At 46.3% G+C, this 15,785-nt stretch overlaps 1 protein-coding gene across 1 annotated transcript in view; it reads right to left on the bottom strand.

The window, feature by feature from the left end:
* Window positions 1-15,785, bottom strand: part of LOC144772946 (adhesion G-protein coupled receptor G2-like) — a 1,412,864-nt gene that overhangs the window by 744,516 nt on the left and 652,563 nt on the right. Inside the window, exon 6 of the mRNA XM_078657647.1 lies at window positions 5,539-5,583. Within this exon, the coding sequence (XP_078513773.1) occupies window positions 5,539-5,583 (45 nt within the window). The remainder of the gene's footprint in view (window positions 1-5,538; window positions 5,584-15,785) is intronic.

Genomic DNA, 15,785 nt, shown 5'->3' with positions numbered 1-15,785 from the left:
AATGAAGAAATAAAATGATAATAAAGTTAAGTGATTACCTTCTTATTTTTCAATAACCCACTTCCCGAGTCATGAATTAGGATGGGGTCGAGCCGCTGCTGAGTGATAGCAACAGGGAGGAATGGCGGGCTGGCTGGGTCAGTTTAAAATGCACATGTCTATTTGGCCGGCCGCCTGCCGATGGCCTGCCAGACATGCGCTTTTGAAACCTCTCAACTTAGCTGTCTTAGACAGCTGGGTCGAGAGCAGTGGGGTCACTAGGGTTGGTGTCACCCGGTGCAGGTAACTCATGGTGTCACCCCCTCACAACTTACCAGTTGCCTGCACCTTGTTCCCTCTGCCTGCACCATCTCCCCTCCGCCTGCACCTTCTCACCCCCTGCCTGCACCATCTCTCCCTTAGCCTGCACCATCTCACCCTCTGCCTGCACCATCTCCCCTCTGCCTGCACCATCTCTCCCTCTGCCTGCACCATCTCTCCCTCTGCCTCCACCATCTCACCCTCTGCCTGCACCATCTCCCCTCTGCCTGCACCATCTCTCCCTCTGCCTGCACCATCTCACCCTCTTCCTGTACCATCTCACCCTCTGCCTGCACCATCTCCCCTCTGCCTGCACCATCTCACCCTCTGCCTGCACCATCTCACCCTCTGCCTGCACCATCTCACCCTCTGCCTGCACCATCTCACCCTCTGCCTGCACCATCTCACCCTCTGCCTGCACCATCTCCCTCTCTGCCTGCACCATCCCTCCCTCTGCCTGCACCATCTCACCCTCTGCCTGCACCATCCCTCCCTCTGCCTGCACCATATCACCCTCTGCCTGCACCATCTCACCCTCTGCCTGCACTATCTCCCCTCTACCTGCACCATCTCACCTTCTGTCTGCACCATCTCACCCTCTGCCTGCACCTTCTCCTCTCTGCCTGCACCATCTCACCCTCTGTCTGCACCATCTCCCCTCCGCCTGCACCATCTCACCCTCTGCCTGCACCATCTCTCCCTCTGCCTGCACCATCTCACCCTCTGCCTGCACCATCTCCCCTCTGCCTGCACCATCTCACCCTCTGCCTGCACCATCTCACCCTCTGCCTGCACCATCTCCTCTCTGCCTGCACCATCTCACCCTCTGCCTACACCATCTCCCTCTCTGCCTGCACCAACCCTCCCTCTGCCTGCACCCTCTCACCCTCTGCCTGCACCATCTCCCCTCTGCCTGCGCCATCTCACCCTCTGCCTGCGCCATCTCGCCCTCTGCCTGCACCATCTCCCCTCTGCCTGCACCATCTCACCCTCTGACTGCATCATATCCCCTCCGCCTGCACCAACTCACCCTCTGCCTGCACCATCCCTCCCTCTGCCTGCACCATCTCACCCTCTGCCTGCACCGTCTCGCAGCGCACATATGTGCAAATGTTTGCGCAGACGCAAGTTGTTCGTGACACGCCCCAGGTGTCTGCTTAAACCTGTGGGTTCTGTGTCGCTTGGCTTGTATCAGGTCACGTGCTTGACTCGGGGGCCCCTTACACAGAGAGTCAGAATAATTCAGAAATGTGCCCCATCTTCCCGGTGTCTCTTTCTATCTCTCCCGTACCGGGATCTTTTATACCAGTAATTTGATTTTGATTGTTTTTTTCCTTGGCCATCCAGGCCAGGAAATTACCCATTTTCTCACCCTCTTCATATACCTGGCAATTGCTGGCCCGACTATTAAGAATTTCCTTACCCTGAAAGAAATCTTTCAAAGTTTCTTTCTTTTCCTGCCATAAATGCAAAGAGCTAGAAGACTGCTTGGTCAAAGGTTTACACTATGCCTGCCCATCTTTGCTAACTATACTGCTGTTTGCTTTTGTTCTCTTGTACCCTGCAAAATTGGGCTCGGTTCACCCACTTGGCCTCTGTGTTCCAGGCTGGCATCTTTTGATTCACCCTTTCTCCCGAAGTGAATCCAAAAGTGACAGAAAATGTTCATTTCCAGGTCTCAAATGATTGTTCACACCCGTCTCTTATTGTCTTTAGAAAAGCCATAAAGCAACTATTCCCTTAATAATACATTACTAAAACTCCTCCTGCATCCGACTGTTAAACCTCCTTCCTGTTCTAGTACCTGGATGCGATATATTACTTTAGTGCTGCTATATAGATATAAAAATATAAATTGAAATGTAAGTGGAATTAAAATCAGTTTAGTTATATCTGAGATTTCCACAGATCCGCTAAGAAGACCATAAGCCTCGGAGTTTCTGTAAAATCCCTAATGTTGGCATTATTTATTCATTCTTATGCACATACTGAATTAATGGATACAACTAATCTGTACCTGCGAGCGGAATCGGTAATGTATTTATTTATTCAAAGGTGAATACCTTTTGGAAAGGCTTCGAAACTGAGCGCCTGCTTGGTTTATTTTGGCATTTTACGTCTCATAGCGGTCGCTTTTTGAAAGAACAAAACAATGTGAGGATGTCACCAGGTGCGGTCCGCACCCCCCCCCCCCCCGCACTCCCCTAGTGACGCAACGAAAGGCCTCCAGTGCTTAGGAGTGCTGTGAGAGCCTGCTTCATCCAATCCTGGTGCTTTTATTTTGTTGGTCTATAGCATGAGAGCAGCACCATGGTTGGACAGGGGAGTTGGCCGACACTCACCTCTAGGGGAAAAGGACACTGGAGCGAGGACGTGCTGGAGCGAGGACGTGAAGGTAAGTCCTTTTTCTTTTTTGAAATGTTCATTTTATTTGTAATGTGCATTAAATCGCCACCATGTATTACATTACCATTTTGAAGGTAACGTTTTAACTTTAAAAAGAATGTAATGGATGTTGGAAAATTAATGTAATGTTGCGCTGCATGTATGCCCCCACCAACCATTTGCCTGCCCCACCACTCTCGGTATGTAGCAACAGTTCCTGTAAATTATAAGAGTGTGCCCTGCATGGACAAGTTGTTCCAGCATACAACTGAGGACCCTTTACAATATTACTAAAAACACCAGATATTTACATCACACTGCATGTGTGCGCTTCAGCGTCTATCTTGGAATTGGTTTTCATTATTATAAAACATGTTGCAGGTTTGCTGACCAGGTGAGCGCATGTGCCTTCAAACATGCATTTACATACAAATGGCAAAAGAGATTGCCAAAGCCAATTGCTCAGCTTTTCAGAGTCGAGACCTGTTGGCGTTACCAATTCTTATTTTTAAAGGGACCAGGCAAGGCAGATATGCAGTATAGGATAGGCAAATACATGTCTGGATGTAATTAATTATCTTAATTTATTTTGACATGTATTACTAATCTTTACCTATGCATGGGGGAAAGACTTCACCATGGCTCTGATGCAAACCTCATTGGCTGCTCTGTCTCTGTTCATTTATGCTGCCTGACACTTTTCCTCCAGGACCACGAACTATGAGGCATTTGAATGATGGAACCACTTAGCATATGGACGTTTAAGGATGGGACAATCAAACGGAATCTGCATGGCATGGTGGGAGAGCCTCCAGCATGATGCTGTCTGTTATTACTAGACTGGCTTGGGGTATGTTCAGGTAGCACGCACGTCAGAAGGTCTGTCAAAACAAGGTGATATTACTACTCTGCATGTGGAATACTTGGGATTCAACCCCTGTGAATTGCAGAGGAGAGGTAACAGTGATTTCCAAGGCAGTTTATAATCTCTTTAGTTATATTCCACATTTTCTCTCAGAAGCCACATAAATCAGCTGCAGAGTGCCTCAGGGCTCCTTCTTGAGCCCCACCCTCTTCAACATCTACAAGGCCCGCTTGCAACCATCTTCAGAAACCATGGACTCAACATCATCTCCTAACGCAATGACACCCAGCTGATTCTCTCCCTCACAGACGAACCCACAGCCACCTAGAACAACTTCCACAGTTGAATGAAAGCAATAGCCACCTGGATGAAGGACAGCTGCCTCAAGCTCAACTCAGAGAAGACCGAAGTCCTCATCCTGGGCCCCACCCCCTAAGCCTGGAATGACGCCTGGTAGCAAGCAGCACTTTGAACCTCACAAAACCCATGGACCATGCACAAAACCTTGCCATCATCCTGGACTCCTCACTCTCAACGAACCACCAGATCAACGCTGTCTCGTCCTCCAGCTTCCACATGCTCTTCCTTGTCCAGAAAATCTTCGCATGGACCCCCACCAAGTGCAGGAAAGCAGTTGCCCACGCACTTGTCAGTAGCAGACTCGACTACAGCAATGCACTCTATGCCATCACCATGCAAAAACTCCAAAAGGAACTGCAAACATCCAAAACGCCTCTGCCAGACTCATCCTGAACATCCCCTGCTGCAGCCACATCACTGGCCACCTGAGAGATTTCCACTGGCTGCCGGTCAACAAACAAATCACCAATAACCTCCTCACACACGCCTACAAAGCCCTCCACAATGCCAGACCTGCATACCTCAACCATCACCTCTCCTTCCACACTGTCAACAGTCAACTTTGCTCCGCCCATCAGGCCCTGGCCACCATCCCACGGATCCTCGGGACCACTAATTGAGGAAGAGCCTTCTACCTCACTGCAAAGACCTGGAATTCCCAACATCTGCATCTCCGGCAATCTCCATCTCTGCCTTAATTCAGGAAGGACCTCAAGACCTGTATCTTCGACTGACAGCATATCTCCCCTCCCCCTCAGCGCCTTGAGAACCTTACGGGTGAATAGTCGTGCTTCACAAGAACACAGATTGCTTGATATTCCAAGGAGTGAACATGAACACAGAGCCATGGGGAAACTGCCTTTGGAGCTACTGCACATACCAACAGGAGGACCCTACGCACAGGATGCATGATCCCAAAGGAGACTTACACATGCTGCTAGATTCAACCCTTGTCACTTCCCTAGGCCTCATGGTATTGCACATATACCCCCCGCCCCCAGGTCTGCCCTGCATGCAGTGCATGAGCGGTGGCAGTCAACAGCACCTCCGAAGGCATCGGGGCGTGAACACTGATTCCTGCTAGCTTTGGTTGGTGAAATCCAAAACAAACCTTCCACAGTTGATAGTCACCTAACTCAAAATCAGGCAGCAAGTGTACTGCTTATGCCTGACTCAGTGGTTGGTTGGCAGAACGCAGGTAGTAGCACTGCTACAGAGTGCACCTTGTGGTTGGCAGAATCGAGGACTCTAGCCACGCCTCCAAATCATCAGACAGGAGCAAATGAGTAGGACTTCAACAAGAGGAGGCTAATGCTTGAGTAAGACTACTGCCCTCTCACACCAAAGTTAAATGGGGCATTAGACCAAGCTATTTTGTAATACAAGGTAGTCTATTTTATCCAGAGACTTGGGGTCTTGGAAAATACAGTAGCAACCTCCCATCTATGAATTGCCGTTTTCATGAGAAAACAGTGAAACAGAAATTCAAAACAATCAAAAATTATTAGACTCTAAAGCAGCCCGACAATAGCAAGGGTTGCAATAAACGTCTAATCACGTTAACTTGAATATGGATGACCACTGGTTTAGGAGCATAAATGTATATGTTAACTATGGTTAATCCTTACCGGTTCCTTTTGCCAGTGCTGGAGTAGTCAGACTTTTCGTATTAGCTGTAAAAAAATGTATAAAGCAAATTAGTACCAACCAGTCCTTAACACAAAAGCTCAATTTTGTAATTAGTGGGTTTTCTTTCACTTTAGGATAGGTTGTCGATTAGGCGATGGGTTACGGGTGAATTTTACCTCCATGCAAATGCAATAATTGCCTTCTTTCTGTTCTGCCAACCAGGCATGAGAGTTGTGGATCAGATGTGAGTATCATGTAGTGACACAGATGCTTGTGTTTGCCGATTCAAAACTCCACCAAAGCTAACAATTTATCTAGTCCTGACCAGCAGAAGGATAGCAGACAAATGTTGCTCAATTACTCCAAAATTGTACTGAATAATCCTAAATCAACACAAAATACACCTCCAGCAGTCACAATGGAGCAGCCGAAAATCCTTGAAAAAAGTATTGGCAAATTCAAATGGACTATCTTATGTCATACTTGCTAGTTTTGCAGAAATTATTGTTGAAGGAGAAGGATCTTGGGTTATATTTTTATTTAGCTGAGCAATAAACCTGAAATTTAAAGGAAACATCTGGAATTTTAAGGTAAAGGCCTATAATGTCTGTATTCCCCCAAAGTTCCAGGCGGCATGGACGGAGCTGTCCATGCCGTGTTGGTTTTTTTTGTGTGTGTGTTTTTTTGCCATTCCAGGCGCTGCCATGGGACAGGCAAAGGACTCTCCGCTTTACACGGTTTCAACATGTATTAAGGCGGGCCGTCCTTGCGCGGCTTTGGCCGTGCTGTGTTGGCGGTGCTGTGTTGACAGAGCTGTGTTGACAGAGAGCTGGCGCAGCACCACCAAAGTCGTAATCAGCCCCTAACATATTTGCTTCCACAGCGTTCCCCCATTACTGACATTGTGCAGAATGAGAAAAAGAAAATACTATAGATTTTGTATTTTAAAAATGCTGTGAAAAACACCGTACAACAAACACTTCTTTTGTTTTGCACCCTATATATATTCAGAGTGGCTTTATTCACGATTGCAGTGCTGACAAATCTATTAAAAAAAATACTAAATCTTCATATCTCTTTGCTGAACAAAAAAAATCCAGGCCCACATGAAAGCAAATAGATGAAAAGGTCAGACGCAAAATACATTCTCTTTGCACTTTTATTTTTAGAAGTATTGATGACGTGAGGTTTTCGGTGAAGCTAACGCTTCTGAAGCATTCCAAAAGTTATACAAAATGACCAGCAGGTGGCAACACCCACCTGTAAAAGAGATAATCTGTTCCAACACGAAGGGAAACAATTAAATATTGAGCGCTCAAGTAGTTGAGGCAGTAAGTGAACACAAAATAATGGCGCTATGTAACGACACCAGTCATTAATTAATATTAATAAAGATCTTTATTCGGTTATTTGCAGAAAACAACCATAAAAGCACAGTTTAATAAACATCATAAAAATTAAATAATTAAAAACCACATTGTCCCCAGGTATAAAACACAATTAATCTGTTAAAAGATATATACAACAGTGTCAAGCGTTAACCATCCATGCTGACTCTAAATTTTAAGGCTAATTTTAAAAAACTAATTACAGATAAGGTACATTCATTATTTAGCAGCTGTAGGTAACAAAGGGCGGGCTTAACCTGGATAATGTTCAATCTTTTGAGAAGAGGCTTAAGGTAAACCCTCCGGGGAATATCATAAAAAGGGCAAAAAAATAAAAAGTGCACCAAATCCTGCGGAGACACGCAGTCGCAGCCGCAGGAAGGTAGCACTTGGCCTTGGTGGCTGCCTCTTGGAACAGCTAGCAGTAAATGAAAGAGGTCCAGCCGAAACCTAATTAACAAGAAACGGTCATAGTTCGACATTGGCCAGTAAAGTAAGGTTCCATGCTTAGTGTGGTCTGTAGGACAACATATTTTCTGTTACTTTTCTTTAGTTCCGTCTCCTCCCGCTGAAAAAGCTGCTAAAGAGAAAAGGTGTTTTTCACGGACTCTACGTCAGTTACAGTGATGGAGTCGGGGTTTGAGAAGAGTTCAGGACGCCCCAGTGCAGTGAAGCATTTTTTCAAATATTTTAGCCACGGGATTTTTAACATATTATCCCATGTCAGTGCTTCTCTCAGGAGCTGGTGGTTTAGCGGGAGGTCCTTATTTAGCCAGCACTTCAGCCAGAATGTTAAAGGCCGAAGTGCAATGATGTCACCTAAATAAGGAGAACCTAGCTCCTCGTGCACTATGAAATTTGCAGTTCCTCTCGGGACCCCTAGGAGCTGTTTCATGAAATTGTTTTCTACTACCACCAAGTCCTTAACAGTTGTGTGCCCCCATAACTCACTTCCATAACAGCCTATTGCCACACTCTTGGCCTGATATACTTTTAAAAGAGAGGCAATTGGCCGTTTCCCCATTTTCCTCGCAAAATTAAAAATTGCCGCATTTGCCTGTGTTATCTCCCCTTTTTTCTTCTGTACAGCGGGGCCCCATTTCAGTTGGTTATCGAACAGGACCCCCAGGTATGAGAAAGTTTTTGTCGTGGGAATCTTCTCCCCATTTACATAGAATGGTAACTCCTTGTTATGTGCTGTACCTACATTCATAACAAATGATTTTGAGTTATTAATGGAGAGATCCCGGGATTTCATGAAGGTAAGAAAGGTGTCAAGCAGCAATTGAAGCCCTTTTGCGGTCCTTGCCAGCAAAACGGCATCGTCCGCGTAAAGTAAGACGGGTAGCCCTTTGTGTCCGACATAGGGATAGTCCGCACATGTTTTTAAAAGAGTGTTTTCCAAGTTATTAATATATAAATTAAAAAGAAACGGGGCCAGGATGCAGCCCTGTCTTACACCCCGATGTACTCTGAATCCCCTGGTCACCTTCAGGTCCTGGGTGTATCGCACATTAACTCGGGTGTCCTGGTGTAAATCCGCCAAGAAATTAACCAGGGTCTGTTCCACCCCCATATTTCTCATAGCCTCCCATAGCTGACGAGAGGTCCGTAAAAGCCAAGTGGACTGTGCCCTGATGTGCCAACGTGTATTTCCCCAAAACCATGTATAAGTTGAGGCACTGAGAGATGGTAGAATGGCCTGGTCTAAAGCCATACTGGATTGGGGAGATTATGTTATTTTCGTCAGCCCAGGTTGTTAACCTGTTCAGGATTACACCACCTACTACTTTTACGACCGAGTCGATTAAGGATATTGGCCTGTAGCAGGATGTGCTGTTACGGTCCCCTTTTTGAAAACGGGGACTATTGTGGACAACCACCAAGACTTTGGGCATCCATGGTCAGCTGCTGAGTTAAATACAGCAGAGAGAACAGGTGCCCACAGTGATGTCCTTGATTTAAAGAGGTCCGGGGGCAGACCATCGGGCCCGGGTGCTTTCTTACTAGTTAGACCCTTGATGCCCTTCTCCACCTCACAAATGGTGAAGCGCAGGGGGTTAGTCTCTGGGTCACCTTTGTCATATATAGGCTGAGATATATCACTATTAAAAATGCAACTAAAATGGGAGACCCAATCATCTTCGGATATGTTAGTGCCTAGAGGGGAATCACCTGGGGATTCAAACAGGGGTTTGTTTATAATACCCCAAAATGTAGTACTATTACCAAGTGTTACAGGGTCTAGCAGGTTTTCCCAAATGGACGCTTTTACTTCCGCTTTGCGTTTAACCAAAGCCCTTTTGTAGGCAAGCCGAGCTGCCCTAGTGTTTACCGGGTCCCTTGGTCTAGCTTTTAGGGCTGACTTTAGATCGCGGCTTGCCTTAGAGCAAGCGTGATCAAACCACTTTGGCACATTACAAATCCGACCTGTAGGGGATACTATTAACATTTCACCAACTTTAATGACTATGCCATTAAAGGCAATAGTATTTCCTGTGCTGATGGTGCGGGAGAAACGCAGGTGGATAACTCGACATTACATGTCCCGTTAATCTTTTCGTAAAGTTGGGCCAAGTTCACCATTGCCCACTTTAAACGTCTATTACCGTCCGTGCATTTTAAAACCCCACTGTCTGGCCTTTCTTCTTGTACATTGAGGAACGTACCTCCTAAGTGAATGCAAACAGGATTGTGGTCACTCAATGAGTTCTCTAAAATTTTAAAGTCAGACATATAGGAACTAAGGTTGCTAGTGTAAAGTATATGGTCAATGTAAGAACCCCCGCACATCCTTTAAAGGTAGGGGTTTCATAAAGAGTGTGATCATCCACCTGGGACATGGCAGTAAGTAAATCAAAATCATCCATAAAGGCATTCAACAAATTGCCACGAAGGGTATGATCGAAGTGAAAGCCTTCGAGTCTGTTACAACCCATTAAGCCTATTGGTGTAGTTGCTGGATTCCCACAGGGGTGTGCATTCAAATCTCCTGCGATGACAACCTGATGTGGGAGTCTCTCCATATTGTCCCTAAGAAAACGATCTAAATCCACAATCTTACAACCCCCTTTAAGATTAACAGCGTTATAAAAATTAATCAGTGCTAGTGACTCTTTCCCCTTTTTGATCGTCAATATTTGAAAGTAATTATCACTAGAGGGAAATCTTTTGACAGAGCATGTTAGTGCTAGATCAATATACACAACAAGACCGCCTTTAGCTCTGCCACTACTCGAAGGCTCTGCTGGCACAAAGAAACGTTTGTATCCTTCTATAAATACGTTGTTTCCTACCAGCCAAGTCTCTTGCAGGCAGATTAGAGAATAGGATTTTATAAAGGACACCCAAGATGGATCGTTGATTTTACTGGCTAAACCAGCAATGTTCCATGAAATTACATTATGCCTCGCTACAGTTGTTTCCTCTGGGGCAGGAACTTCGCCCCTTGAGGCTTTGCTGATGGAATTAGCAGGACTTGGCTCAGGACTATCTGCTACCACTGGTCTTAGATCCATATTACAGTTCCATTTACTTGTGTGGGTTTGAGTATGTTCATGGATTTGTGGGAGCGAGATGTTAACTGACTCGTTATGTGTCGGTGGGCCATTGATTAACGACAGGTGTCCCTCAGTGACGATTGTTTCCTTGGGTATGTTCTTCAGATGATGGTTGTTAGTATCCCCTGGGGCTGGATTAAATACCTCGGCTTCCTGTACCGACCCCCTGAGGTCTACACTTTGTTGGGGGTGTGGGAGGATATCTTTAGCTGGTGTAAGCGGTATTTCATGAAGTCAATCCACCCCCTCACGGCCTTCCTGCTGATAGAAGGCAGCAAACCGATTAGAGATGGGTACCCTGTACTGGCTGTTATAGTAATCAAGGTGCCCTTGTCCAGAGATGTAATTGGGGTACATACTACCGTGTACCATTTGGTGTTTATCATGTGGGGTGTAGTACTTGGTTCTCTGAGGCGGTTGTCGATTTGGGTTCCTTTGGGCCGTGGAGGGCGGCGAATAAAAGTAACTGAGATCTACAGTTTGTATTCTACTTTCTAAATCGCCGTCCCTCCAACCGCTGATGTAGTTAACCACCCACCGATCTTTAAAATTTATAATTATGCATTCACCCTCGTAATCCTTATTACCCTGTCCCACCCAATCTATTCTTCTGACCTGTAGGATTTGACCACTTACGGCTTGAGGGATAGGTCTGTGTCTAGTTAGCCAATGACTAACTTTGTTTTTTAACTCTAGTTGGCCCTCAAATTTCCCTATACCTAAGGTTGGAACTCCTATCATGATCACGGTTATAAGGATAGGATTCCGGTGGCAGGTCAATACGTGGGAGTTTACTGACTGGGACTGGGCTAATGGGGTGATCCTGTCGGCTGTTACTGTTGTCGTTATTTAGGACCTCTGCTGCCCACTCGCTCTCGCCCCCCCCCCTCTGTGGTATCTGGCCCAATGTTACTTGGCAGCACACTTAGGGAAACTGTCACATCTGGGCTCATACCCGGTGCCGCTGATGAAACCTTGAGTGACTCCATGTGTCCCTTAGCTATTGTTTTCGGTGGCTGTAAGGGTTTAGGCAGTTTGCTTGGGCCTGATGTTACAACTCGGGTGTTCTTATTAGCGGCAGGGCGCGGTGGCTTAGTTATATTTGTTTGAATAGCCTGGATTTGAGGGGTTTTAGCATACTTTAACAACATTTCATTGTTCTGCAAGAGAACTTCTTCCATTTTATCTACTTTCTCGGCCAACATTTTAACTCTTTGTGTCAGGGGGAGCATGAGGGGCTTCATCAGGTCCTCGATTTCCCCCTCAATGGTGTCTAAATAGGTGTCGTTGTCACTTGCCCTGTTGGTCAGCTTACTGTCGGTAATGACTGTTTGGGGGTCTATACTATTCTCTACAAATAACAACTGGCTTTGATGTGCTGGTATGGTTTTTTTTAGTACAGGGTTAAAAAGCCTCTGACTATGCCTGAGTTTATGTTTGTCGTATTTCAATTTTGCCCTGGGTTTCTGTGTCATCCTCACCTTCCTCCTGGTTGTCATGGTGCCTATGTTCCCTATCCCTTGAGTACAAGTATTTGGGAGAGTTATGCTGTTGGGAGTTCGAGAGGCTTCCGCTACTACTACTACGGAGGCATCGGTATGTTTGGAAGATTCTGCGGTTGACTGGATGTTAGGTGTCATAGATAGCCTGCTTGCCCGGGTAACAAAGTCAGGTGGAGGGGTAATACTTAGAGGGACTAACAGCCTGTTCTCTGTATCCTGGAAGCCCGCAAACGATTCCATAAGGATGGAATCTTGAGAGTATGCTGTGTGTGTGGATGAGTTAGCTGTTATAGGTGCATCCTGAGCTTTCTGCATGGAAAGACACATACTTGGGGGCAGTGAGAGGCGCCTCTCCGTGTTTTCTATCGCGTTGACAACGACTCCTATTGTTTGTTGGAGCATTCTGTCAATCGCGGTGAGGGTTGGGAGGGGAGTGGTAACTTGGGTCTTCTGCCTAGAGGTAGACCGAGTCGACATTGGGGTGGTCTTGCTTTTGTTCATTATGGTGGAACTACATCTTACTGACAATATAGATTTATCCTGGTCAAGGGAAGTGCAGTTTACAAAACTTAAACAGATGGTACAAATAAATGTGTCTAATAATAAAAATAATACATCTCTAATGGCACCATAAATCAGTCAAGAATGTTAACAAAGTGTCACCTTGGTAAGAGTCCGGGGGCGCGATGGGACCAAGTGGAATGGCCCAGCCCATTCTCTTAGGGCCTCTGAGGGCCACAGAGGGCCCGCCCTTTGCCCGGGCTTCTCCCGGGACGCTCCCGCGCAGCGAGGGTCTTAGGCAGTTATATATCTCACGTTCTCTGGCCAGTGGGCGGGGCTTGCAGCCTACCGCCGGATCAGGTGTTGACAATCAGTGGAGCAGGGACTCCTGGTACAACGAGTCCCTGTTGCCAAGCTGCGCGATCTCCCTCGTGGCCAAGTCACCCCAATACACACTACAACTGTTCCACAGGTGGAGAGACTCCCAGGAGCGAGGCGGCACCCGCGGAGCGGGTGCGGCGAGGTGTGGGGTTTAAACAGCTTCTCCTCCCTCTATGTCCTCGGCAAGCAAAACGGACAGCAAGGGCTCCTCTCCTGAAACAAAGTGGCTCCCATTCGACTGAGACTTGTTTGGTGAGTAAATGCGTTCTCTGGCCAGTGGGCGGGGCTTGCAACCTACCGCCGGATCAGGTGTTGACAATCAGTGGAGCAGGGACTCCTGGTACAACGAGTCCCTGTTGCCAGGCTGCGCAATCTCCCTCGTGGCCAAGTCACCCCAATACACACTACAACTGTTCCACAGGTGGAGAGACTCACAGGAGCGAGGCGGCACCCGCGGAGCGGGTGCGGCGAGGTGTGGGGTTTAAACAGCTTCTCCTCCCTCTATGTCCTCGGCAAGCAAAACGGACAGCAAGGGCTCCTCTCCTGAAACAAAGCGGCTCACCAGTCTCAAAATGTCTACCAGCTTTAGGAGTGTACAGGGTTCTTTCAGAGATAATACATTCCTATGGGGACGAACTTATGATGCTTATGTGTTTAACATATATTCTAACTTTGTCCAATTAAAAGTATGTCAACCACCAAAGGACCACTTTTAGACGGCATCGAACATGTCAAGAGTGTACTTTCATGGGAGAAGGACACACAAAACACCACATATTTCATTAATGGGATGAAAAGAAGTTTCCACATACAGCACATTAATTTAATTTTAAATGCAAAAAAGAGTAAAAATAAATAAAGTGCAATGTCACACTCTCCCTGCTCAAAGGGATTTTCCAATGAGGAAATTCTGCTGGGTCTAAGAGTAGTGGCTCCGGACCTTGAAATGTATAAACTACATTAATAGCCTCGATCTATGTATGGAAAAAATAGACTTGTGAAGATTTAAAAGCGTCTTTTGAAGAGTGGAAGCTGGGGTAAAAGATTATTATGATTATTGTTGGCAGAGCTTAGGAAAGGGAGACAATTAAAAAAGGACTCGGTGCACCAGAGCCTGTCCTAAATCCTAAACGGATGTGCATAAATAGGCCAATAGCGCTTTGTAACTCCACAACCTTTTCTGCAGAAATTAGTATTGACGTTTTTTTCAATGATGGAAAATCCGTAAGTATGATGGATTTTACGTTATCATACGTTTAGGGTTAGGAGCAGGTAAGGAGCTTTATGGAGGAGTGGAGTGCCCATGTGCATTCCCAGTACAACCAGGTAGTGACGGGTCCCAAAGGAATGCACCACGGGCAAGATCTCAACCTGAAAGACAAAGAGGGCCTCCCCAAGCCGGATCACGAGGAAGGCAGCACTCCACAGTCAGAGATGCGTGCCAACGAGTTTAACATCCTGGTTAACGCGAATGAGCTAAGCAGGCTTATATGGAAGTTAAGGCCTGAGGGAGCGGCTGGGCCAAACGGCATTCCCAACGCAATTTTTAGGGATAACCCAGACCTGTGGTCTTCCATCCTCACCCCACTATTCAATGAGATCTATAACCAGTCCAACAGCCCGACTTCCTGGAAGGGTAATGCCATCCACCCTATATTTAAAAAGGGAGACCACCGTAAGCCGGGAAACTATAGACTAATTTCACTGATTGACGTAGAAGCAAAACTGTACGCTTCATGCTTGCTAATTCAGCTGCAAGGTTGGATGGAAGAATAAAACATAATTCCTAAGTTCCAGTCCGGATTTAGGCAGGGAATGGGCACTATATCCAACCTCGCCATCCTAGCACTCCTAACAGAAAAAGCACAAATAAGAAAACAGCAACTGTTCGCTTGCTTTGTGGACATCAAATCCGCTTTTGATAGAGTGAGCAGGAGCCAGCTCTGGAAGAAACTCGACGCATGGGGCTTGCCAAACAAAATGCTTAATGGCATAATCATATTGTATACGGACACCTGAGCAAGAGTTAAGTTTGGTGATGGGCTAAGTACAACAGCGAGTATTTTTACGCAAAGAGGTCTGAAACAAGGCTGTGTCTTGGCCCCCAGCTTTTTTAACTTGTTTTTATCGGACATTGCACCACATATTGAGAAACCAGATTCTCACCCCCGAAAATGGCCAACACTCCAGTCGCCATCCTACAATACGCGGATGACATAGTTTTGCTGAGCCAAACCCCTATTGGCTTACAGAGATCAATAAATAATCTCGTAGCCTACTTGGACATGGAACAGCTGGAGCTAAATAAAGAGAAAACCAAAGTCGTCCGCTTAGTGGACTGCAAAAAAACCAAGTTCAAATGGAGGGCCAAAGGGGCAATTGTCGAAGAAGAGAGCTCATATAAATACCTGGGCGTAATAATCGGGCAGGGGGCAACCCACAAAGAACATAAATTGGCACTAAAAGCCAAGGCTCAATTTTTAATTTTTGCTTACAGATTATTACGCAAAAAATGGACTGCCCAAACCATTCCCATTTGCTAAAAGTAATGGCCGCACGAATCCAGCCCAGCTTATCCTATGGCTTGGCCCCTTGGTGTGGCACAGAAGCGGACTTATTGAACGAGCTGCAGTCAAAGATTTATAAAGCAGTCTTTGACTTACCAAAATGTGTCTCGCCCGCCCAGGTTAGATTGGAATTCGGCCAACAGCATCAGAAGTTCCGGGGAATGAGCAGCTTCATCAAACTTTGTCATACATTTCGCTCTTCAAACTCGGGCACTCTGAACAGTTTATGCTGGGATGCAATTAGGTTCCAGGGGGAGCTGGATACCCCCAACTCCTGGGGAAGCTTTTTGAGAGTCTCGTTGGCCGAGTTGGGGTTTCAAACAGCATGGGACACAGGGCTGGACAGA

This window comes from Lissotriton helveticus, chromosome 8 (assembly GCF_964261635.1).
Source record: "Lissotriton helveticus chromosome 8, aLisHel1.1, whole genome shotgun sequence".
In the NCBI taxonomy this organism is placed as follows: Eukaryota; Metazoa; Chordata; class Amphibia; order Caudata; family Salamandridae; genus Lissotriton; species Lissotriton helveticus.
Note: the sequence above shows the minus strand (reverse complement) of the source record. Positions and strands in the feature narration are given on the sequence as shown.